Here is a 26,901-nt window from a genome sequence, read left to right on the forward strand (position 1 = left end):
AATAATAATACCCCAAAATGTTACCTCATTCAAGATGACAGCCACAACGCGAGCGTAGACAGGCTCAGCAGCGGGATTAAACATCACATGTTGGTCCCAGTTGCTGAAATATCGGCTCTTTGATCCCCCGTAGCAACCGTTGTGTCCATCAAGTGCCATGTCTCGGCAGAGTGGGGGTGGGGGGGGGGGCGCACACACACACACACACACACACACACACACACACACACACACACACACACACACACACACACACACACTGGAAATCTCTCTAATCGTTTTGACTGAAACTCTCCAGAATGAAATTTCGGGGTGAGAAACAGTCGACAAAACAAAGCAGCCCGACATACAGGTTTTTTTTTTTAGCTTTTTTTTAAATTATTCCTCCCATGGAGGTGAAATGAGTCATACAATGGATGATAAGATGAGCACCGATGGATGAAATTAAGATGAGATGAATTGCAGGAGGCATCTGCTGTAAATATGTTCGTCTGGTCCGATAATCAGAAGCAGCGCTGGTCTTAATCAGAGGCCTCGAGCAAGTTAAGATGAGGCTCTGCTTTGTTATGACACTCGTGTGTGTGTGTGTGTGTGTGTGTGTGTGTGTGTGTGTGTGTGTGTGTGTGTGTGTGTGTGTGTGTGTGTGTGTGTGTGTGTGTGTTGTCTCCGATAAGCTCTTTATTCTTTGAAAGGTGAACACGTACAGCCTGCAGTTAAGATGCAGCTCGAGATCAAAACATGTCAAAAGGACGTTAATATGTTCTCCCAGTGTTTGTTGTCAGAAGATCTTATCTGCTTCCTTTTCTTTACTGCACCTACGTTTTTTGTTTTTTTGTTTTTTTGTAGTTTTTGGAGACGCCTGTCTGACAATTCAAAGATACAGTTTCGGCAGGAAATTTAAAAAAATATGATGATTCGTTTTGAATCCTTTTTCCTAAATGTCACACAGTTGATCTCTTTAACAGGAAAAATAAAAAAAAACATTAAATTTCATCAGAACGAGCCGGCTGTCGTTTTAATGTCCATTCCGTTGAACTCTTCCTTTTTTTAATGCTTATTTGTTGATATTTTATACAAACGTCTGTCCATCATGATATATTTGTTGATGCCTCAAACCTCATACTTCTAATTTTAAATATAAACGACCGCAAGGAAAAGCCAGAGTCAGCTGTGTGGCATGATTTTGTGGTCGATTCAGGGAAAGGTGCTCCAGGATGTTCCAGGAAATGATGGCGACAGGAAATTAGTCTCTTAACCCTCGGCGGTGCTTGTTTTCATCTCCGTCATGAAAACATCGATAGCGGCCGTTAATCCTGGCCGAACGAACGAATAAGGTTTTTTTGTTTTTGTTTTATCACTAAGTGAATCACGTTAAATCAACGCTGTGGTTGTTTCCTCCGCAGGTGAGGACGACCATCTGGCTCTGAAGGGCAAAGTGACGGTCGGAGACCTCTTCAGGAAAGACTTCAAAGTTCACGATCCGAACGCCAAATGGATAAGCAGTAAGTATTCCGGACGAGACTGCACATTACACGACTGCGGGGAAAAAAAACCCAATATCGAAAGTGTTGTTTTTAAAATGTTGTTCCTAATCCACACACCTCCAGATAGGGTCGGGGTCACTTTACTCGTAACCGTAGCGATGGCGACGCGCTGCTCCGGGTCCGGGTAGCTTTTCAGTCGCGTTGAGGTTGTTGTTCGAGGTTCGCCGATCCTCGTTATTGGGCGCCAGCGGGTCTCGCCACCGCCAAGCGATTGTACATTTGCTGCGTGTCGCTCCCTCTCTGCTGCGAACACGAGGAAACAAAAGCTCTATTTTGTTTCATAATTACTGCGGAAGACCAGAAGCGCTGTGGCACCGAGTAAAACACCAAAAAATAGTCGAGAAACGCTGGAGAGAGGAAATAATAGAGTGCTTCTCATATTCAGCTTCTTAACAACATTTGTTTTTTTAACTAGTGGAAGGTGTTTCACACCGGATGTGAGTTCAGCTCTTGTACAAACAATAATGTTATTTTTCTGCTTTTGTTTTCATAAAAAAATGACTAAAATGTTACTTTAAATGCACCGTTTCAAACATCTAATGCATATGTACAGAGACTACGTGTGTTTTCTGCACACCGTGCGTGCGTGTCCTTGCCGTCTGACATTCCCGCAAACAATTGATTATATATGACCTTTATTTAACCAGGTAAAATCAATTGAGAACCAATTCTCATTTACAATGATGACCTGTCAACACAGTCCACACAGTGACACAAACAGCACAGATACAATTTCATATGCTTCAATAGCTGCCCAATTACCTGCAACCACAAACCTCATTTTTCTTTGATCAGTGACAGCGCGTGGTCTTCGCTGCTGTTGCAATTCATCACCAGCCGATCTCGAACGCTTGTTGTTGTTTGTATTTTTAATATCGCGACAGTGACGGCGGGGAAACGCTGACAGCAGCTCGGGGAGCCAATGAGAGAGAAATGACATACTTTATTTTGTATCGAGGTAAGACGGCAGCCGCGGCGTGTCGCGGTGGCGACGACGGGAAGGACCGCGGCTCTCAGGATGTGAGGGATCCGTGCAGCTGAGGGGATTAATGAGATGGATTGTTTTGAGTCTCCCCTCTCGTGCCCGGCGAAGCTGTCTCCTCCAATCACGACATCTAATACGGCTCCCAGGAAAGGACGCAGCTGTAAAAACGTTCTCTCCAATCTCGAAATTGCGACGCCTTTTCCCTCTGTGATTGGCCGTAATTAGAAAGCCGAAAAACCCATATTTATTATATTAGCGGCAGGAAGACGCCGTTCCTCTGCAGCTTTCCCGCCCCCGGTTGTTCTCACTTGTTTGTTCCGGCTGCAGATCCCCCCCCCCCTCCTCTCCGCTCCTCTCCCCCACCCTCCCCGCCCTCCCCCACCCGCCCCGCCCGTGTGCACTTCAGGAGGAGACGCCTCTCCTGTGGCTGATTTGTCGTCGTTACTAGCTGTGACCCAAAGGTTGTAAACAAATCGGTCACGCCCGAACGAGCCCCGCTGAATATCACAAACTGCTGCGTCTGTGCACATCTGGAAGCCAACATCTGTTCTTCGCCGTTCTCTGCGAACGCTCGAACCGCGATTTCCAAATGTGTTTTGGACAGAAAAAGTGAGAGGGGGGAATTATGTAAGAGCATTATGCCTGATGGGAACTACTCGGGGGGATAATTTAACACGTGCAAAATAAAAGAGAGACGCTGTAGAAGAAGGAGCTTCGTGAGAACATCATCCCGAAACCAGAACTTGACTTTCTCTGCGGTACCATTCTTGATCTCGAGGTATTTTTAGTGGATCATTAAATACATCTCACAAGGAAGGAGAGACGGTGTGAGAAACCAGGAGAGCAATCCATCCGCTGATTATTTTGTCTTCGTTAGTAATTTTTTTATTAGATCCAGTCCTCGACCAGCTTGCATTCTTCCAGAGCTGTCTGCAGGATTTGCAATAATGGCCTCCCCCGGTTGGGAGGCGGAAATTGAATTGAATTTTATTTTTAAACCTAATTTAGCTCAGTTTCATGTTTTCCATTTTCCCAGGCCGTCTCAATCTATCAATCAATCCTCCGGTGAAAGACTGAATATAAAACCCTGAGAATCCTTAATGATGGTATATTAGGCAAAAAAAAAAATGTACGAGGCACAATTGCTTCCTCGTGTCTTGTCCAATAGCATTAGTTTAAACACACACTGTACTTAAGTGTCATTAGGCGCTCTTATCTGCTTCTCACAAAGGTGCCAGAGATTTTGATCCCAGCATGTACAGCCAATGGATTATCATTTTCAGGATTTATTTAAGTTTATCACAACACAGGTTTTTTTTTTTAAGTACATTTTCCATTGTGTACTAACACTGTACTCACCACATTATGTGCTTATATCTGCAGAAACATTAATAAACGGCAGCCAGACGGAGCAAACAAACCTCCAGGGTAACAGGCTTCTCTCTCTCTCTCTCTCTCTCTCTCTCTCTCTCTCTCTCTCTCTCTCTCTCTCTCTCTCTCTCTCTCTCTCTCTCTCTCTCTCTCTCTCTCTCTCTCTCTCTCTCTCTCTCTCTCTCTCTCTCTCTCTCTCTCTCTCTCTCTCTCTCTCTCTCTCTCTCTCTCTTTCCCACTAAAAACAGCCCTTCGTTAAAGGAAATGCAAGCAGGGTGCATTGGTTTGTGCAGTGTGGTGTTTTCTCCAGGTAGAATTAAGTCAATACAAAATGATCCAAGACGGCCAGTTTGAGTGACAGATGCATGAATATGATGCAAAAACCACCACGCAGATTTTTATAATGCAGTAAGGAAAGATTACGCAACGATGGAAAGTTACACCGCCGCCACTTTTTTTTTTATCTTCTGTTGCAGCAACCGACAGGAAAACAGTCTTTTTTTTTTACAGGAAGTAACCATTTTTTTATTTTTTATTTTTTGGTGCCACAGTGCTGTTGTTTTGTTAACTACATTTATTATAAAAAATATTTATTTAAATGCTAAACCAAAAGGCAGAGAGACAATTTTTTACACAAGCACGCGTTCCAATTTTCTTGGACCTGCTGCACCTGTCGTAGTTGTAATGAAGTGGCTTATAATCAGGCTAAACTGTTTGATATTTAATCACCCGACTGATCCCTTGGACCTTTAAACTTCGTCGTAGCGTTGCCTCATAATCAATAAGAATAACGGAGGAGTATAAGCTCCTCTACCTGCGCTCTTCATCTGTATTCACATCACGCTCCGAATCCATCGCTGTATTTCTCCCCGGTCAGGTAATTGCACAGTTAGCAGACACGGCCGATATCTCACATATGCCTGTTTTTTTGGGGTTTTTTTTATATCCCGCCGTCAGAATCAAACCGACACAACATCAACATCATTCTCGCACCAACCAAGGTGAAAGCCGGCCCCCCCCGTGGGACACGGACGCGGCAGCTGTTTGCCATTTTTTAATGGCCACGTCCTCGCTGTTTGCCGCTCCGCGAGGCCTCTTGACTCGCCGATGTTTGTTAAATACGGTGGAGTGGGGGAGCTGTTTGTAAAGCGCCCGCAAAAAAAGTGCTATCGCTGTGACTTTGAGAGGGACTTGTGGCTGTGATTTAGATAGGAGTGAAGCGCAGCGACGTTTGCTTTTGTCGCCGTGCGTCCTTCCGCGTGCACGGCGGAGAATTGCCTTGTTTTCTGAATGATGCACGACCTCTCATCTTCTAATGTTTATGCAAAAAAGATTAGGCCGTCGTCTCACTCCCCTTGTCGACTGTTTGCAGCTCCGCTCCCGCGACACGTCGTAAATAATGACGTGAACGTCGTTTGTAAAACGGAGTTCTGCGACGGCTCTTTTTCTCACCAATGAGCACACATCGAATTAGCTGATATTCTCGCCGCGAGTTATCCAGTGTTCGCTCGGTGTCGCAGAAAATCCGCTTTCGTCACGTTATATGAAGCAGCAGGTGCAAATATCCCCCGTTTGAGACGGCCCAGTTTTACCGCAGATACGTCCGGTGGTTAATCTCAGAGGACGTCTCGGCACAAAATTAAACACCTGCGGAAAAGAAGCCAAAGTGATGTGACAACTTTTTAATGGAAAGGAGCTGTACAATATACCGATGTTGTTCCGTCTTTTAATATCCAGGGAGAAATATTTGGAGAGGAAAAAAAAAAAAAAAAACACATCTGAAGCAGAAGCAGACTTTATACGCTTGCTTCGGTGGGTCTCATGACAAATTCATCAGTCTCTTGGCTCCCGAGCTGCAAACGTCAAGGCAACATCTGAAGAGTTCGATGTCATCTTTGATCCAAGTTTTGAGAAACAGAAAAATTGAAAAGCAGCTCTTCCAGTCATAGTTTCTTCGACTTCACAAATATAAAATTAGACTTGGCCTTCCTCCCACCGACACAGTTCCATGCGTTTGTGATTCTCATCCGAACTTTTAAGTGTTGACCAAAAACGAGCTCAAAATGGTACCCTCACCTCCGCTTTTAGAAGTCCAACATTTTACTGGTAAATGGTGGAAGCAGAAGTTCGATCTTTACGCTGCAACTTTTTACAAGCCGAAGCTCCGCAGAAGCTGAGGCAGGGTTTCTCTTTCACCGGCAAGGAACTCCTTGTTTTGAAATGCTCTGAAGGTCTCAGACTTCTGTATCAGTGATGAAACTTCGGTTGCACGTTAAATCGAGTTGTGCACATCGCTAAACCCACATCAACCACTGCTACAGCTTGAATCCTCGGATAAAGACAAGCGTCAGTCTTTTTAGTATTGTTCACTTATTCTTTGATCAAATTGTTATTTGAAATCTCATTTTTCCATTTTATTTATAGAAGTTCTTTTGCGGCTGCTGGATGTGCGTCTGTTTGAAGTTTGTTCTCTTTCATAAAATGAGAAGCAAGAAAAAAAAAAACATCCACAAAACAAGACACCGAAGAAGCGTTTTGTGATCTGTAGCAAAAGTGAGGCACGGCCTACTGTGGGGCTAGTATGGAAAACTCAAAACAATAAATGGAGTTTTATAGAGCAGCTCCTTTTTCATTGACAAATACGGAATCGTTTCTGAACAATGGGGAGCCTATTTGCTTTCAGACAGAAGCTTCTCATTCTTCTCATTTGGGAGGATCGACATTTTCCTCAGACGTCGAATATTATCCAAGTTATGAAGAAAAACTCGACATGTCAAAAATTGCAATTTAGCAACTAGCTTTACATCTAATGAATCAATGAACGTCCAAACCAACGCAGAACAACTCGTGAACTCGAGGCGGTCAGAAAATTTGGAGTGCCGACGTCGTGAATACCACAAGAGGCCGCCGTTCATGCGGACGCCTCGTTTAAACTCGGCACAAGTCAAACTCCCTCTCCGACAACACTTTTGTTTTTTTTTCCAGCTGATTATTTCACAGCTTCTTCATGCTATTTCTTTTCCTACTTACATCTCTTCTCTTTTTAAAAAAAAACAACACTTTTCTCCAGTCTGGTCCCTCAGTACCGCAGTGCTGCATCATACAGCGAGCGAATCTCCTTGAAAAGCTCTAGTTGTGTTGTCTGTTTCTGCCTGCAGAGAGGAGAGAAAACACAAGTGCTGTTAATTAAAAGCAGAAGTAGCAACACCACACATCCACACACTCTCGCACACATTTAAACAGACATACGCTTGCTGGTACACACACACACACACACACACACACACACACTACAGGAAGTGGTGGTTTGTGTCCTCTTTTTCAGCAGCTATACAACTGACGCTAATTACTTTATTTAAAGTCTTTTTTGTTTACGACACACTCGTGATTTCAAAGTTTCATGTGCAGAATCATCTGTGTGCTGGCAGAATACATAATGAGGCCTGTATGTGTGCGCAGACTTACTGCAGCTAATATCCAGCGTTTCGTCCTGCTGTGTACCTGCTGCATTCACATCCAATCCGTGGAGAGGAATGTCACTCTTTAAAATTCACCCTCACGGTCTGGTTATTAAGAATTCTTAGCTTAACTGTGTTTGCGTGACACAGTGAGCTTCCCCTCACAGCAACACGCCTGCTGGGTAATTTTGTCGCTGAGACTCTACAAACATGAGTATTTCTTTTTATTTTGTTTTACTTTTGTACAAATATTTGTTGACATTCTCCTTCAGATGGTTGTATGATTTTGTTTGCAAATCGTGAAGGACGACTACGGATAATTGAAATGTAGTATTTGAACAATGTGGTAGTTTGAATGAGGCATAAGAGAGGCCGATCACTTGATGTGATTATTATTATTATCATTATCATCATTATCATCACAGATGGGGGTGGGGGTCCAACCCCGTCTAATCTTAATTATCATGAGCGCGTGCAGGTCTGTTCAAGTTCAGTGATCTGTTCGCTGCTGCTCACGTTAACACACAGGGAAGAGCCAGAGCACATCAGAACCGTGCAAATCAAGCGGCGACAGAGGTTATCGGTTGATGAGGAGTACGTGAACAGCTGGTAGACACTGATGAGATGACCACCAACTCACAGGCAGGGAGGTGCATCAATAACAGTGCTAAAGGTTCCTTTTGCAGATGGAGGTTATAGGTGAGAAACAGCACAGGTGTTTTCAGAAAATTGGTGGAGCGGCTACGAAAACACTGATTATCTTTGAAGGAATACGACGGAGTTGGACGAGCAGTGGGAGAGTTTTTTTGGGGGGGATTTAATGTCTTGCAAATTCTCTATTCAACTGCTTTCACAGATATGTTAAACATATAATATGATTGTACCTGTCAGTGTCCTAGGCTATTCACACAGTTCTGGGGACTTATGATTCTCTGGTTTTCTTGTTTGATGCGTCTTAAATCTTTTGCTGGCTAATTCATTTACAGGATGCCTTTTCAAGTGGCAATGACCTCGGGTCTTGTTGCCTTTTGTTGGAATTCAAATGCATGCTTTAACGTTAAAATGGGCAAAAGCATGTCGTGAAGCTCTTTGCAGTCCTATTGACTGTATATAAAAGTGGACGTAGCTTGCGGGTCTGAATAATGAGACCAATGCAGAAGTGCCACCGAGTGCCTCTAGAGGCCGGCTCCAAAAAGCCTCCGGCTCCATAGACTCCCATTCATCTTCTCTCATGAAATTCAATGTCAATAATGTTTTTTCCCACAAGTAATCTCGGTGTTGTTAGCTCCCCAGCTCGTCCAAATATGGTCACTGCTGGCTCCAAACCGCTCCAAACCAGCAAGATGGCGACGGCCAATAGCCGAACTCGAGGCTTCATAACAGTAGTGGGGAAAGCCAACGGGGGACGTCACTGTGGGTGGCTGCTTGTGCAGTCCACAGTAAATGACAAATGTAATTTGAAGCTGGTTTTTCTTTTGGTTTTTTTCCTTCGACTGATGTAGAAGGTCAACTGAGAAGGTTGTAGTTTATGATCTCACTGAGGTGTGTCCATGCTTTGCTTTTTCAAGGTTAGAGTTTCGTTTGGGTCCCTCGTGGAATCACAGTGGATTTTAAGGTGCGCATGGTCCAATTAAACCGAATTATAAGATCTGTGATTACAAGGTTAAACAGCATGAAGCATAAATAATTGGCAAAGTTTTATTTCAACCTTAATGGTGAACTGAGCAGCTGAAGAGTCAGTGAGTAATGAAGCCATCAGGCAGCACAGATTGGCGTTCCTGATGAACGTAGATGACTTTCCTTGTGAAAATTGGCCGGAAGCAGGTTGTCTGTAGTCCCGGGTGGACTGAAGTTTTATCAGCAAGTTCAGACTCTGAAGTTTTTGCTCGTCTGTTTGTTCTGCCATTCGAGTCAGTCAAAGATAGAAATCAAACTCCACCAGTACGCAACAGTGAAGAACAATACACACATCTAGTTGTATAATGGTGAATTTCCTTTGAAGAGCCATACACGAATGAAACTAAATAACTAGAAATATAAAAGGGGGGCAATTTTAATTAAAACTCCTATTGAATTTTTTATGAGCCTATATTTTACAGCACATCTAAGCCAATGGGTGGCAAAGATGTAAGACTGTGTTACTGCATTCATTGGAGTCTTGGTTTTTATTTAACCACTGACACACACTATAATTGTCCCCCAGCGTGTGTCACTTTCGTCAAACCAGTCATCATCCGCAGCCTTGGGCACGGACAAATGACCTGGAACCGACAAGAAAAATCCCATTTCATCCTGAACTTAACATCGCAGCCTTGGCTCACCTCACGGCTAATAATATAGCCTGCAGGAACAACCTATTTCAGTCGCCCGCAGTGTGTTTTCTAATCACATGTTGATGTATTATGTGGAGGTTACAGTTGTAGTTTAGGGCCAATAAAGCAGTACTTCATTCCTACCTTCTTTTTTTTTTCTTTTACTTCTTCTAGCATAAGTGTTTCAGACCTCTTAACCAGCACAATACTCAAGAGAAATACTGAACACAGTGAATGAAGCGTTGTGCCTCCATAATAAAAGTGGTTGAGTGGGAATAGATATAAAAGAATACGAAGATGGAAGAGTGTAAAAAGCCTAACTCTTAACAATCTCAGTGCAGTTCAACGCAAATTAACTTGCAGAGACAACTAGAGTCAATTTCCCTTGAAGTGGTATTAACTAGTCTTTCTGTACTTTTCTGTAATTGTAATTAACCTGTCATATTGTACGAGGAACATGAGGTAGAAAGCTTGGTTGAAGCTTTAATGAAGCCTACAGTACAATTTGAAAAATAAATTGAAGTGTTAAAAAAATTAAAAAAAATAAAAATAAAAACCACCAAATATACTGCCTAATAAACACCAACCTGGCTGGTGTGTGGCCACGTCTCTCCGCCTCCTCTCTCCTCCCTTCCCGGTGCTCCCTCTGACTCCCCAGAGTGAGGCTGGGTTAGGGCTGAGCCCAGGGCAGGAGGCTGTATTAATAAGACATACTGCCATGGAAAGGTATAGATCAGAGGAGAAAACAGCGCCCTGGGCTAATGCACTGTGAGTGAAGGTAGAGCAGTGGGGAAAGGAAGAGAAAGATAGATCGAAGGAAAAGACATTTTGCCCAAGGTACTGTGAAAGAATAGATGGCTCCATGTCTTTGAAAGAGCAGAAAAGAAAAGAGTCGGAGAGGTGAAGGAGGGATGATGAGGTCTGAAATGATGAACTCAGCAGGAGGGCCTTTATATAAGGGCAGCGATGGGAAGGACTTGAGAGCTCTGTGGTGTATCTGGGGGTTGTCTTGGAAGCGTGCGGTTAAAAGGAGAAAAAGATCAGTAATTCTGTGAGAAACAAAGATGAAAAAGGCGCCTTAAAGAGATGCGACGTCTCCGAGTTGAAAGTCAACCCCCGACGATGAAAATAAAGTCAAATCACGAAGCAAAATAAAGTCCAGTCCATCTGGCTCGACCGCTGATTTATCATCTTTTTACTCATTCAAGCCCCACCGTCTGCAATTAGCATTTCTTGTATAAAAGTAGACCGTTTATCAAGATGCCAAAAGGAGTCGAACTAAAATAATGACTCATGGTGGGGGGGGGGGGGGGAAACAACTACCCTTGTATTTATCACGCGTTTGGCTATGCCAGTCTAAAAAGGCCTGAAACTGCTCTCCCAAGCACGTTCTGAATTAAAGCCGTTGTGATGGTAATTTTGTCACCTCTAATGGACAATTAGATATGCTAGCAGATAGAGAGCACTCTGCATAACAATCTCTGGCTTCTAATTACCTTGCCAAATGGCGTGGTTGCTCGTGCGCCTATGGATCACTAAAGCAATAAAACAGAGGAGCGCGGGTAGATTGAAGGTGAAAGGGGGCAGTTGCTGTGTTAAACTTATCCTTCCCCGATAAAGGCCTGATGGATGAGGAGCGGTATGGACTTTCATACATCTGTCAAATAATGGCCGCCTTCAAGGGGTTTCATCTCGTGGCCTGAACTCTGCGCTGGAGGCTTTTTTTGTTTTTGTTTTTTTTTTTGTTCAAGCACATTGAAAGCTGTGCATTTTCTATGGCAGGTTCCAGAGCACACTTATTTAAAAGCTGAAAGGTTCTCTTTAAAATTTTGGGGGGAAATTTCACTGTCGTACTGGAAATCGTGTAAAGGTGCATTAAAGGGTTTCAAAAAGCTGTTTTTACAATCAGATTCTTTCTGATTCTTGCTGCATTCCTACATGAACACACAATTTTCTCGCTGAAGTTTGAACAGTTTCAGTTTTTTCACAAAAAATTGTCTGTAGTTGTTTTTACGTCTGAAGTCTTCAGACTTTGAATCCAAATCTGATGCAGGGTTGTTTTCTGCTAATCATATCTGATCATATCCCGCACAGTCTTGATTGAGATTAGCTTAATTTCTGAGTGTTGAATCCTTGAATCTCTCCAATGAAGAATAATGCAGGCTTTTTTTCTTCTCTTTTTTTTTAATCTTTTTATGCTAAACATGAACTTTGATTGCTTTTTGCTGTGTCATGACTGTCCGAAGTTTTACAGAAGATTTGAATGAAAGTCTCTCTTCAGGAAATGACCACTTCTTCTTACTCCAGCACCAACATGGCTCAAATTGTCTAATTAATAAACCTATTTTTAAAAGTTTCGTTTCAAATTAACACAAATCTTTAAATCAAAAAATGACGAGCGGCGTCTGAAAGTTAACAAATGAAATCTATGATAGTAAATGTGACGACTTTCCTTCTCGCTCGGCCTGCCACCCGCTGCAGTGTTTAAGTGTTTGAATCAAATGCTCGTTGCTGGAGTGTGAGGTGCTCATGAGTATGACGTTTTAACATAACAGACAACATACATAAAACATAGCAAGGCTAAAGTGCTACGACTGACAAAGTGTGACTCGCTGCTGAAGCCAGAATTATGATTGTGATTATTAACCAGAAAAATTGTGCATCCCTGCTCTCCAAGCCCTGCTTTTACTTTTGATTCCACCAAACATATTCATGCAATTAAGTGGCCTGCTGATAACTGTTGCACCTGCTGATACAAAGGTACGTTTTTAACTGCTAATAGTTCTCAAATAAACCTAATGTAATATTGCTTTGATATAAAAAGGCAAAAAATGGAAGCCGCCCTAAAACGTAATTATGTTGTCACTGCTCTTGAAAGGTAATAACTTCATTAAAGTTACATTCTCTGTTATGACAGCAGATGTTATGTAACTTCATCAGGGGTAAATATTCTTGTTTTGAAACCAGACTTTTAATTTTTAAAGCCTCTGACACAATATTTATTACATGCAATCATAATTTGACCACTGACATCTTCTCTCACCGTCTCATGTCACTGAGCTGCATTTGTTCTCCACAGGCTGAGAGTTTTTGAAGATGGTTTTAGTAGCTTCTGCCTCATTCTTTGTCTTTGTCTTTTCCCTCACCTTACAGGTAACGAGCTGTTGTACCGTAATCGTGACGGTGATGTCATCAAGTTCAACGTTGACACATATGAGCAAACCATCTTGGTCCATAACAAAAAATTTGTAAGTGTTTTGTCATCTTTTCTTCTCTTCTCTTTCTACTTTCCTACCAAAGGACGGACTCATGAATTAATTTAAAAGTTTTCTTCAAGTGTCAGCAAATCAAAGCACCCAAAAGTTCCTCTCTCTTTTTTTTTTCCTTTTTTCAATACAAAAGCTTCAACAAATGATTCATGATTACTGTGAAATGTGAAGTGCATATTTAACACTCAAGACTCTCAAGACGGAGATGCAGCATCAGCGCTGCAGCGGCTTGGGTGACGACACACAACATTATGTCCGCCATCAGATCGCCAAGCCCGAGTGCAAAGATTAATGCAACTCCCATTTGCTTCAGGAGCCAAGCAATCCGTCAAAGGCGGCCATTTAAGGACTACTTTAATGAAAAAATAACACGCATGGTTAAAGGTCTCATCTTTCTGTCTGTCTGTTTTTTTTATATATTTTTTTTTCTTACATCTTTCTTTAATCCTCAGGAAATGTACAAAGCCAGCAAGTATGAGGTGTCTCCCGACATGAAGCATGTGCTGCTGGCCTACAACGTTGCACCGGTGAGCTTCTCATTTGTTTGCTTGTTTTTTAAATTAGCGAACTGACAGCCAAATATGTCAGCCGGGCCCCCGACTGTGCGGTGGCCGGGCTCGTAGTGGAGGGAAAAGGGGCAGAGGAGGGGAGGGGGAGTAATCATGGCGGGGTGTGAAGGCCTGTCGCACTCCGCTGCCTGTCAGCGATGGCTGGCACGGCCGAGCGGAGCTGTAGCGACGGAGGCAGGAACACAAACAAACGCCTCGGCGCCGCGCGATGCTCGCGGGGAGAGAGGGAGAGAGGGAGACGCCATCGACGGCGAGAACAGGAAGTATCAGCAGGGAATTCATCATTTTCTGTGCGATTGCTTGAAATAAAGTGCCCCATCAGTTTCTAGCATCATCGTGATATGCCACACTTCAGCTCTTAATATAGGTAGAACAAATTTATAGAATCAGTCAGCCACCTGATGTTTGTGTTTATTCTGCCTCTGAATTTATTCCTTTTGTGTGTGTGTGTGTGTGTGTGTGTGTGTGTGTGTGTGTGTGTGTGTGTGTGTGTGTGTGTGTGTGTGTGTGTGTGTGTGTGTGTGTGTGTGTGTGTGTGTGTGTGTGTGCGGAGGATGCCGGCAGATGCGTGTAGCCTCGTGTGATTGCCCGAGATGAATAGAAAGATATTACGACACACCGGAGTGTGTTGAGCTGCATGCGTTTGCATTTATTATCCATCCACCTTGATAGATGACAGTCATTCCTGCTCTGTGCTCGCTGTAGCGACGCGCAGTCACACACACACACACACACACACACACACACACACACACACACACACACACACACACACACACTCACTCACTCACTCACTCTCGCGAGTGCACATCGCGCTCACACTTCATCTCTATAACACGCGGCGGAGATGAAGTGTTTACATTAAGCACCTGCATTTGCACGCGTGAACCGCCGTCCTTCGAATGTGAACGTGTCGTGTTCGCTCGGCGTACGCTCGCCGTTCGAGCGGTTAATTCGTGAGAAAAACGCCGCTGCTGAGCAACGGCAGCGTGGAAGGCGTCTGGAAGCCACAGAGGCAGGCAGCTAACGGAGGAAATGCAAAGACGTGATGACGGAGGGAGACGATGAGGCCGGTGGAACAAAGACATTTTCCACAGATGCACTATATAAGTTATGAAGAGAAAATTACAACATATTAGCTTAGCATTCAACAAAATTTGATCTTCAATAGCCTCCCCCATTTCCTTTTATAAACACGTCACAACTCGGGAACTCGAGGCTCAGCCTATAGAAAATCACAAGTTCCTACGTCGTGAATACCACAAGAGGGCGCCGTTCACATGGAGTTTTTCCCGTGTACCCGGTAAATACGAGCCCATTTGAACGTTACATTCCTGCACTGTTCATAAATACAGACTGTTTGAACTGGAGCATGGAAAGGCGTGCAAAAGTTGTTATTGTAAAAAAAAAAAGCATCTCCAAAGAGCTTTCCATAAATAGATTTCAGAGATAATAAGTCAAGGTTAGAGTTAATTCAAATAATATATCCTTCTGCACTCTGGAAACATAAGTGGAGAATTTGTTCTTCATTAGCCAATTTTATAAAGTCTCAATTGTTTTGCAGATGTTTTTTTTTTTTTTTAATTTTAACTTTCAGTATAGTTGCTCTTACATAACGGCTCTTGTTTGTTTTCGTCTTTATTTTGCCTGTCTGTATCTGCGGCTCGGTAATGGCCGCTGGTCAACATTTTTATGAGCTGCAATCAAATTTCACACTCTCACGCCGTTGTCTGACAACAAACAAAAGAAAAATAGCAGAACAACAGAGTCGGGAATTAAGCCGCACGTTGGCCGCGAGCCATCCTTAATTTACGGCAGTCTGAGAAGTCCACAGTCGCTTCTGGGTGAACAAAGCACAGATTAACATGGTGATTTGGAGACTTAACACCAAGTTTTAATCACACCCAAAATCACTCGGGGCATGGTTGGAAGTGTGAAGCCATAAACTCCCCCAACAGGGGTGTCCAAGCGTATTCACACACCCTGGAGCACACTTGTTTATCACTGTAGCAAAACATCAAATGAATGGATTTCCAGGAAATGTTGAGTTACCCTCATAAGGATTATTCAGATTGTATTAAGTGCGGTTGCATGAGGCAGGTGTACGTATAGTGTATTGCCTGTCGACATGCCTCCAGTTTGCAGAAGCAGGCAGCTGCACTGACACGGATGCTAAATAATCTCTGGGTGGGATTAGCATCAAGTCGTACTTTAGCTACCTAAAAACAAAAAAAACGCTTTACCTTGCCGTCACACTGTTATATAACTCTCTTCAAAGCTACCAGACTCCCTTGACAAAAACCTGAATTTTACCTCACAGGACTTGGGATTGCCGATTGCGTAGTTTGTTTGTGTTATTGTGTGACTTTGGTGTTTAGTTCAGATCCAAACTTGCGTGTTAAAACCACTGACTGTATATAAAAGACGACGCGGCTTTGGAAAATGAGGCCTAAAGTGCCTTCAGCTGCAATACCACCGAGTGCCACTAGGTCGGCTCCGAAAGCCTCCGGCGCCATAAACTCCCATTCGAATTCTCTCATGAAATATGAAGTCTACACATTTTTTCCACAAGTTATTTTGATGTCTGTCAGTTTGTCTAAAAAATAATCCTGACATTAATAAGAAAATAGGCTTCAAAAAAGCGGTGTTTCATGGTGGTGTGCCTGTTTGATTGACAGGCCTGTGGTGCAGTCAGGTTTTGGCAATCGATGGACTGGATGTAATATCGTCAGGTTTCCAATCAGATCGAGTCAGATCCACCGCTTGCTCCTTCCCCATCTCGAACAAATATGGTCTCTTCTGTCTCCAAACCGCTCCGAACTAGCAAGATGGCGCCGGCCAAAATCTGAATTTGAGGCTTCGTAACCAAAGGTTGACGTCACTATCGGCTGCTAAAACATCGCCAAAGATTTTTATGTCAGTGCTCCAACTTTTTTCAGATATTCAGTGTTTAGGTCAGAATGACCCCCGAACAGCTCTCCTCTTTATTTTTAAGTGCAAAGGATTAAATATTGCCACTAACACACTTTGGATACACGTACTGATTCCTCCAAGAAATAGACCAAAACATAATTAGACACAAATTGAAATGTCAAGGTTGAACTAAAGTGGTCTCATGCAATTTTATTTTGTTCTGCCTCTTCTTGCAGGTCTACCAGCATTCCTACACGGCCTTCTACATCATCTGCAGCCTGGAAACTCCGTAAGTAGGCGTCAGGGCTTACATTGTATTTCATTACACTATCCTGACCTTGCTGTCTGTGAGTCTGAAAGACACTCATGTACACCTGTTCTTACAACTACTTCCCACATCGACCGCGTTGTTTTACTTCCAAAACCTCCACAAAGCTGTGAAATGAAAACGGGTGTCCAGTATAACTGGCCTCAAATCACAGCCGGAGTGGCACCAACATAATCACATCTTATCCTCATCCGCTTCCTGTCTTCTGAATGAGCCCTCTAACAGCATCATTTTAATAAGAAACAGTCAAATTTGAAAAAATTAGATGCCAAGCAACCGCAGAGGAGATTATTTTCAGAACTGTGGAAACGTGCTGCTGTTCGCTGCAGAGTTCTATACTAACAATAGAGCTCTTTTTTTTTTTTTTTTTTTTTCTTTCAATGTCAATCTGTCTCTCGCAGCTCTCTTGTCCGTCAGTGTTGAGCTGTTAAAATGCCTGCAAAAAGGAACAGGAAGTAGTGAAGCGTGACAAGCCTGTGCCCCCTGCTGCAATTCGACCTGTTTAATCTTCATTTATTTGCATTTTAATACACGTAAAGGAAAAAAATCTGTTCATTAAGACATTTGTTTTTTCTTATTTCTTGAAAATAACAGATAACCATAACATGCATTTTTAAAATAGTATCAGTGCCATGACATATTATGGGCTTTCTGTGCTACAACTGTACACTTTACTCTGAGGTGGAAAGTTGTTCAGGTCCTTAACATAAGTAAAAGTCCTCGTACTGTAAAAATACTTCACTACAAGTAAAAGTCCTGCATTCAAAACCTCACAAACTTAAAAGTATTAACATCAAAATGTAATTAAAGTGTCAAAAGTAAAAGTGCACACTCGACATAAAATGCGTCCTGTTTTTTTAATATTAAATGTAATGTTTTGCATCAATATTGCTGCTGCATTAATGTGCATTTTACTGCTATAGTAAAGTCTAACTACTTTATACGGTCTATTAGTTTAATCTACAGTAACGCATCATATTCTGTAATATCATCATATGTTTTTAGCATCACTGTCCTGTGAAAACAAACAGTTCTGTTTTCAGCTGTGACATTTTCCAGCGAATTCAAGAAGGTTTATAAAATCAAGGAGGAGAATTTTTCTCAGCATATAAAGGAATATCTAATCCTTCTGTTTATCACAAACATTCACATTTAAAGTCACCGTCTTTGGAGACACATGGTCTTCAGTTGACAGGAAGGGTATGAAAAAAATGTAATCTGTAAAGTCACTAGTAACAAATAAGTAAAAAATACAAGAAGTATAAAGTTTTATTAAAATGGAAATATTCCAGTACAGTACAAGTACATCAAATTTGTACTTTCGTGCAGCACTTGACTACACGTACTTAGTTACATTACACCAATGACTTTCCTTATTTCCCTCTTAAATTACTTCCACGAGGTCATAGTATGATGACACTATGAGCAGCTGCCCTTCTCAAATCTATTTACGTGCTGCCACCCAGTGGTGACGTGCCAAAAAAACACCTCAGCTGATGACCTCATTCATCCTCAGCTCCAGACAAAGACATAGAGGCAGTGGCACCTCTAATTCTGCAGCCTGCACTGCGCAGCACTTTTCCCAACAAGGCGAGGTGACACTGTTATAGAGCGCCGGTATTTATGGGTACGCTTACGCCTTTGTTCTCAGATGTTCTACACTTGTTCCTGTGCTGCCGCGCTGCTCGAGAGCAGACAGTCATTGTGTGTTTGTGTGTCTTCACTTCCCTGCGTGACAGCGTTGTTCACTGTGTCTGTGCACCGCAGGGAGACGTGGAACCTGAACCCTCCGGAGGTGCGAAACGCTCAGCTGCAGTACGCAGGCTGGGGCCCGCAGGAACAGCAACTGGTGAGAATTGCCATGAATCCACTGCCCGGACAGGATTCTGATATTTATATATTTTTTTTAAAACTATGAAAAAGTGAAATCGTTAGAAACCTTCACAGTTCAAACAGACAAAAAAAAGCGAACTAAGTTCAATGTCCTTCACATGCCTGTGTATAATTTCAAATAGCTGATGGCATCAATTATTTGTGACAGTGTGCTTTGGCCAGAATGTGTAAATGCTGGCTACCCGATGGGAGGAGTTAGAGTGACTGCTGAATGGGATTGAAGGGCTCTAATTGTATCCTTCGTTTAAACCTACGTGAGTCGATTTTTATTGGTTTCCAGTGGCGAGCTTATTGCCAAATGCCGGCTTATCTATATGTTGAGGAGACACCGAGTTTTAGCATTCATTAGCTGGCCACTTCTGTTCGTGACCATGGGATGAATTCAAGCCTTATCATACAGAGGAGTCTTTATTTGATATATGATGTTAATAAACAGATTCCTAGTTGGGGCTTTGGAGCTGAAAATATGTGGAGGAGACACTGATAAAAATCAGTGGGAGTAACATGACAGCAAGAACCTGTCCATGATTCATCACCATTCATCCCTCTGTCCGGATTTACAAGGACGCTTCTCCAAAATAACGTGTAAATCCTAAAACGCTGACTTGGCATGGTGGTCGTAATAAGTAGCACAGCGTTTCGTTGTTTTTTGGAACTGAGCCTAGAAGACGAAGAAGAAACGCAACCACAGCGATGCTTTAGAAATGGGAGGAAACAGAAATAGGACATCCATTTTTTTCTTCTGTGGTGTTCTGTGGCTGGATTTGGTAGTTTGTGGAGTTTACGCCTGACTTCCTTTATTTACATCCTGCGGTGGCTTTTCATTGGTCCACCTCACGTGACTGGGGTTTACCAGTGATTGATGACCAGAATGAACCACCTGATAAATGCGACATGGCCGCATAACAAAATGAATAGGATCACCTCAACGCGCCATTGCATTCACCAACTGCCCATGGCACAACAAATTATGAGATCCTGATGGCTGCAGAGCACAACGCCGGTTGTGTCCTTCAAATTCAGGCAAAAAGAAAGCCTCATTTCCCAACTGGGTGAAGCCTTGTTGAGAATGCGCCCCAGAACTGCAACACAGCTAATCTTTATTTTTCAGAGACGGTTTTATCCTCAAGTCATTGATGTGGTTTAAGTCCTTGAAAACAGAACACACAAACTACTTCATCCCTCCGGGCGTGAATCATCCGAACGATTCACTGAGATTCTCCCGGTAAACACATCTCGAATTAAACGCTGTTGTTCGAATCGCAAAGACGCAACGATCCCTTTTGCAACTCTTCCCCCAGATGAGTCATCCTCCACCTCCACCGTCGCACAATCAAACTTGTCAGAGCATTACCGAGCGTCGAGTCTGCCGGCTTTCGCAGGGCAGTCGGGATGTAAACGATTACAACCTGAAGCACAATGCTATTAATTACCTGTTATCTCGTCCGCGGATTAATTAACACAGTTGCTAGATTAATATAGCCTCCAGTTTCCCACCATTAGTCATGAAGTGGTTTTACTTCCAGCAGACGAAGTATGTCAGCGGGAAGTCGGAGCAGTTGCTTTCCACCGAGGTTCGGGTGTCCTCTGTCGAAGAGGTGGAGGTTGAAGTGAGCGACATGCAAATACAAAGACTGAGCCGAGTTGTCATATCTAGACTGTTAATACACATCAATCAGCCCACCTGTTATCCTGTTCCCAAGCACAGCTGTCCGTATTGAAGTCATATTTTCATGGGAACATTTGTCAACACAAAGAAGTTTCTTATGTTTTTTTGTAGTATTATTATTATTATTATTATTATTATTATTATTATTATTATTTAGAAAAGGAAATCCCCCAGTGAATTGCAGAGTTGTTGTTGTTTTTGTTTTGCTCCCTCCAGCTGGATAATCTTCAACACATGGCTGACACACATTCACGCAAGTTTGGACGCTACGCCTCAGGAGGCCTTTAAACCCTCAATTACATTAGAGAGACACAGAGAGGGAAACCGTGACACAGACTCTGTCCGAATCACTTAGAAGTATACAATGTGTTTACTTTTCTGATTTATTCAGTTGTGTAATTTTAGATCTCATGCTGGATATTTAGTGGTTCAATGTAACTTGTGTTGTGTATTATAAAAGTGCTCCGGCACTTTCTTGAAGCTAAAAAATACTATTCGAAATTTGCTCAAAACTATTCAGTTATTAATTGATTTATCTGCCAGAAAAACAAAGGAAATAAGAAAGAATGATAGTTGTGTACAAATCGATTTTTTTTTTTAATATATATATATTTTAATGACTATTCAAAATTCATATCCCATTCCTACTAAACACAAAGAACAGATCACGCCGAAGAAGTTGTCAAAACCTCACCTGTCCTTCCTTTTCATTTTTTCATGTGACGTTCTCCTCCCTAAACTGCACCGCAGGTGTCTTAATACTTGAATGAGAATGAGTAATGTAGTCGTTGAGTCGGTGGAGTTTCAGTGTCGGTGTAATCTGCTCCAAATATTCCACCTTCCTTCCGAGAACGGGGCCAGGCCTTCTCTCGGTGCCGTGGCCTAGATTAGCTTCTATACAGGGACTCCATCTGCACCGAAGTGACACCAAACCACACGGGCCCACAGCTCACGTCTCCTCGAGAGAAACCCATCGTGACAGATTCTGTGTTACTTTTCAAACAGATGCAGCTGGAGAAACTTTCAGAGGGCTAATTTTCCACCGCAATGTCACGCTGCTGGGACACAGAGTAGAACTAAGAAATTGCTAAATTACTTGTGTTTGTGTTTTTCTTTGAAGCGTTTGACCCTTTTTACTCTGTAAAAATCAGAGACGGCTACAATATTGGACTTCCCCGCTGTGCGCACTTTCATCATTTCCGCTGCTCCGAGTGAATATTTGTCGGCGAGTCGTTCACAAACTTGATAGCATGATACCTGCTTGAGGCCAAGAGATTCCATAATCCTTGAGATACCGAGTCAGCCCTTTTTCAGTAATACACTGAGATTGATTTCTGCACGGCATTAAGGCTGTAACATTTTAAAATGCCTGCCCCCAGGAGCCGCCCCACCCTGCCACATTTACTGTGGGTGCTGGTGATCTATTATTCTCTGTAATGGAAGAGTTGACCTTCAGTTATCTTGAAAGCCCCGCAGGCCTGTGGAGGAGAGCGTCAAAGTCAAAAAAAAAAAATCTGGTGCCAAGGTTTTACAATCTTATCAGAAATTGAAAAGACGTATTTATGTGTTTCCCTCTTTTGTCCGAAACACTTGTTGCCGTCTAGTGTGAAAGGTGCTGCCGATTTCTTGTGTGTGACTCGTGAGAAAACGCCATGCTAACGTGTGTTTTGACCCCCCGAGGTTGATTTCGCATGTGATAAAAAATAACTTTCCCGGGTCTCTCGCCTGTGAATGAAACATTTCAGTAAACCTGTCTTCAGGGATTCTCGTGTGTTGAGTTGATAATGATAAACAAACAGCTTACTCTTTCTCAGGAAGTCGCCTGTACGAAGGCTGCCTGTCAGGGACGTCGGTGTCCTTAGAGGTGGAAGGCTTTCAGTGTCTTCTATAAGGACACTTCAGCAAACAAATGCCGCTTTAACATCACAGACGTTTGGTACATAATTTGACCGTGTTTTCCTCTCCTCTCTGGCTGTTTTTTCTAGATCTTCATTTTTGAGAACAACATCTACTATCGGTCTAAAGTGGAAAGCCGCTCCATTCGTCTGGTGTCTACCGGCAAAGAGGGCGTCATCTTCAACGGGCTCAGCGATTGGTTGTATGAAGGTAAGGCATCGGGTGACAATCGGGTATTTATTCTTTCTCTTTTTCACAAAATAATCAGTTCAAAAACATAGAAACAGGAGGGTTTCGAGTAGTCGTGCTAACCTAAGCTAACAGTCTCCCAGTTCTTGAGAGAGATTTGACTCTTGGCAGAAATTTGATGTGGTAAAATCGGCCAACAGTGACGTCACCCGTTGGTTTGTGAACAGCTGTTATGAGGTCTGGAGTTCAGATTTTGGCCATCGACATTTTTTTAGCGGAAACCTGACTGCACCACAGGCCTGTCAATCAAACGGACCCGAAAAATAGGGCTTTTTGAGGCCTAATTTCTAATTACTGATGGGGTTATTTTAAGATGGACTGCCAGAAAAGTAATGAAAAGTGAGTGACTTTAGCTATAACCATCAAAATAACTTGTGGAAAAAAATGTATTGACTTTGTATTTAATGAGAGAAGTTGAATGGGAGTCAATGGGGCCACAGCCTTTTTGGAGCCAACCCCTACAGGCCCTCGGTGGTATTGCGGTCATGTTACAGACCCGTAACGTCCACTTTTATATCGAGTCTATGGGTAAAACATAAACTTCAGAGGTGGGAGTAGGCATATGGTGTTAGCTTTCCAGTGTATATTCTAACCAGACATGACTTCTCATCGAACTCTTGCCAAAGAAGCCAATGAGCATATAATGATATCTTGATGACAAATACAAAAAAATAGGTACATTGAACCTCTTTCTTCCCTCTCTTACTCTAATTTAAATACTGCAGCACTACATGCATTGAGGAGTAACGACTTGAGACAGAATGACTCCCAAGTGTCTGCAGCCACATTAGTATTTTTGGCATGTACCACTTGATTTCCTGCAGGTGAATTAAAAATGGATATTCTGTCAATTAGCTTGTGCTTTACGCAGCCCTGAAAATGAATGAATGTTTTACATCAGCAGATTTGCATTCACTCGGCGGCTGCGTGTGTCATACATTGTGATAGCGATGTCACGGCGCTCTCCCAGCGTCAACACGACCGATCAAAACTCACCTGTGTGCCGCGCCGTAAAAACCGGGACGGGGGACTGTGTTCGTATTCAACTAATGAATTTATATGTGTCGCACCGGGGTGCACTTTCTGCTCCAGTGGAACAGTGTTTTAATAACAGAGCGAGAGGGCGATGGGGAGCAGCAGACTCATAGATGCAGAGATAGCAGACAGCCTGTGAGACACGACGAGCCCGGAAACATCACATCTCTGTTTGTTGATGTAAATGGCCGCCACCTAGGAGAGCTCCCAGGCGTCGCAGAGGTTATCTGATGTCACCGACAGCGGCGCACCTCGTGTGCTTTTACGTGACGTTGTCCACCCGCAGCTCCTCGTATCTCCGCACTAACCAGGCTGGATATCCGACATCACGTCCATCCCTCAGAAACAATATCTATTCTCAGCCATTTAAACATTAATCAGAGCGTTATTGCACCGTCTGACCCCCTCACTCATATTTATGGGCTGCTGAAGGCCTGATAATTTACACTCGTTATTTACTCACCGCATAAATCTTTCACTGAGAGATGAAGCGCAGAATCATCTTCATAATGTTAAGATAAAAAGGAATCATAGAACAATAGAAGTGTGTTTTGTGCCTGAACTGTATCGTGTGATGTGATGTTTAGATACTTTATTGAGAAGAGAAAAGAGAAAATGCTATTTTATTATCTCAACATAAAATACAGCACAATGTTTGGTGCCGATATTTAACGCCTGTTGTCAGAACTTACAACTGAAATATGTTGACTTCAGATAGAAAACACTTGTTGAAAACAACTTAACAAAGTTAAACTCAGTGTTGTAGCACTGCGACGGTGATTACCACAGCCAGAGGCGCTATGTTTTCGGGTTGTTCGTCCCATTCTCGTGAATTCAATATCTCAGGAACGCCTTGACGTAATTTCTTCAGATTTGGTACGAACATTCACTCGTACTCAAAGATGAACTGATTTGATTTTGGAGGTCAAAGGTCACTGTCAACTCATGGTTTTCCCATTCTTGTGAACGCATTGCCAAAATTCTGGAATAGGAGGATAGATTGTGACCATATTGAACATTTGGTCAGATACCGAATTGATGACACTAAACTTGGGTGTCCACCTTGACATTGCTCTGACGTTACAGATCTTCTGAGCTTTCGGCTTAAAAATGTTTGTGAAGCATCCACTTTGTCGAATTTGTTGATTCTTTGTCGCAACATCCGTTTTTGAAGCGTCGTCTATTGTCATGGCAACAAGTTTGTGTTCTATCAGTTTTATTTGCCAAATTCCTTCAAAGTCTTCCCAACATATAAGAGTCTGGACAGACATGGATGTCAACTGCAACTTCACTGGTTGGCGGAGACATATTAACACGATGCTGTAATTCTAGTCAGTGTTTTTTTATGGTTGCTTTTTTTTTTTTTTTAAACCAAGTGTCACCTTTACTGATGAAGAATAAAAGTATGTGGACACCCCTGTTGTCTGAGGCTATTTTCTTGAATTCCGGTCGTTTGAATTTTTTATGTTGCATCATGCAGAGACATTTTAAACAATAGTGTGCTTCTAACTTCGTGGCAGCAGTTTGGACGAGGCCCGGTGGAACCAAATCCCTGCAGCCAGGTTCTGGTTGAAAAGCCTGGAACCAGAAGAGTGATAACAGCAGAATAATGTAACTTTAAGTCTTTGCAAAAAAAACGCCTTGAAACCAGCTGATGTTGATGATTTAATGCTATCTGGGTTTAATTCTTTACCTATGCAAATACACTCAAAGTCCTTTTTATTCCCATTAATGATAAATCCCTTTAAAAAAAAAAAAAAAGTATCCGTAAGCCTTTAAATAGATTTGGCGTCGGCCCAGTGGTGATGCAAGCATCTGCAGGGGAGCTTAGAAGCCGTGCCAGGTTGTGTAATGTTTACATTCATCAGTGAGACTGCAAGGCAGACGATTTTCCATGCTAATGACTCAGCCTGTCCTCTGACCAAGGTCAAGCTGAGGCCCAGACTGCTGCCGAGCAGAGATGAGGTCTTAAGCTCTGCCTGTCGCCATGCAGCAGATTTTATGCCAAGGGGGTGAAAGGTTGGGAAATAATCTCCCGGCCTTGAATATCCTCTGGGTTTGCCATGCCGTCTTAATCCGTGTGTGTGTGTGTGTGTGTGTGTGTGTGTGTGTGTGTGTGTGTGTGTGTGTGTGTGTGTGTGTGTGTGTGTGTGTGTGTGTGTGTGTGTGTGTGTGTGTGTGTGTGTGTGTGTGTGTGTGTTTAGAGGTTTGTAGCGTGCAGACTGGAGAGACAAGAAAAGAAGAAATTTTAACGCAAAATTAAAAAAAAATTTAAAAAAGGAGACGCAGTTGGTTGCGTGTAATAGTCCAGAACGCCTCAGGAGAGTCTCAAGTGTTCTGTCATCTGTCGGCTGTCTGATTATTGAGGCTGTACTGATACAGACGCATCCTGCAGCGTGACGCAGCCGCAGGAAACAGCTGTTTATTGGGCTCTGGTGTGCCCAGATAAAAAAAGAAAAAAACCCGGCGTTGCTTTGATTTTGAGTCATTGCTCGGCCCATAGATTGTTTGGCGAGATGACTGTTTGCATCAAGTGGCTGGTTCGTAAGGGCTGTTTGTGTTTATCGCTCTGTTTGTGTCGGAGCCTGTGGGGCACAGAGAAAACCACATAATCAACACTTGTGCTCTGGAAACGGGAAGATTAATAAAGCGAGCAAAAAAAATGTAGGCTTTAGTTCGTACGAGCGGAAACTGATGTGAGAGACAGTTTGAAATGGTTTTGTGTAATTTTCTTGGTGGATCAGAGCCGTGTTGTTTGTAGATTATCGCTGAGGATCAGGTTGGGGAGGCTCGGTATTTATCAGTTTTCCCAGCACGAGAGAAACTGTGGAATTTTTTTTCAAGATTGTATTTATATTATTTTTTTTAGTCAGTCCATGTAGGCTTATGATTTGGAGTTACTAGCGCTTCTACACTGTGTGGGACCAGTGATGATGTAACATGTAGAAATCATGGGGTGAAGACATACCTGACGGACATGGGTATAATTTGTTGCAGTTTCATGCCCATTCATATAGATTATGTATATGTTTTACAATAGAGATTAAACCTGTTGGGTGTGTTTACCGTTTCTGGTCGATGACGTTGGTTTGGGAATTGAAAGAGGAAGAAACAGACCGTCACCTGAAAAAATATAGAACCTATAAGTATTTTCTGGGAAGTATTGCATAAGCGGTTGGTGTCAAGTTGGGGGACTCACACGAGACAGGTTGAAGAAGAGGTGCACAGATCCTGTCTTTTATATTCCGGTAGGTTCAAGCTCCAAACATGCTGGATGTTTTGTTTCCCAGAAACTCAGCAGCATCTTTCATAGACGTAACGTCACCTCCCGGCTAGCCTTTGTCCCACTCTCTTCCTCTACTCAGTGCAATCTGGCATTCAGCATTTCCTGCATCTCCCCGAGGGATAGC

At 42.8% G+C, this 26,901-nt stretch overlaps 1 protein-coding gene across 5 annotated transcripts in view; it reads left to right on the top strand.

The window, feature by feature from the left end:
- LOC138619755 (A-type potassium channel modulatory protein DPP6-like) overlaps window positions 1–26,901 on the top strand; it is a 189,504-nt gene that overhangs the window by 144,403 nt on the left and 18,200 nt on the right. For all 5 annotated transcript variants that reach the window (XM_069696480.1, XM_069696481.1, XM_069696482.1 and 2 more), the window contains 6 exons: window positions 1,404–1,502; window positions 12,824–12,918; window positions 13,392–13,466; window positions 16,658–16,710; window positions 18,517–18,598; window positions 22,297–22,417. In XM_069696480.1, the coding sequence (XP_069552581.1) occupies window positions 1,404–1,502; window positions 12,824–12,918; window positions 13,392–13,466; window positions 16,658–16,710; window positions 18,517–18,598; window positions 22,297–22,417 (525 nt within the window). The remainder of the gene's footprint in view (window positions 1–1,403; window positions 1,503–12,823; window positions 12,919–13,391; window positions 13,467–16,657; window positions 16,711–18,516; window positions 18,599–22,296; window positions 22,418–26,901) is intronic.

Source organism: Brachyistius frenatus, unplaced genomic scaffold, assembly GCF_029030835.1.
Source record: "Brachyistius frenatus isolate BFR_SWC_R1_liver_20210118 unplaced genomic scaffold, ASM2903083v1 Contig_21, whole genome shotgun sequence".
Taxonomy (NCBI): Eukaryota; Metazoa; Chordata; class Actinopteri; family Embiotocidae; genus Brachyistius; species Brachyistius frenatus.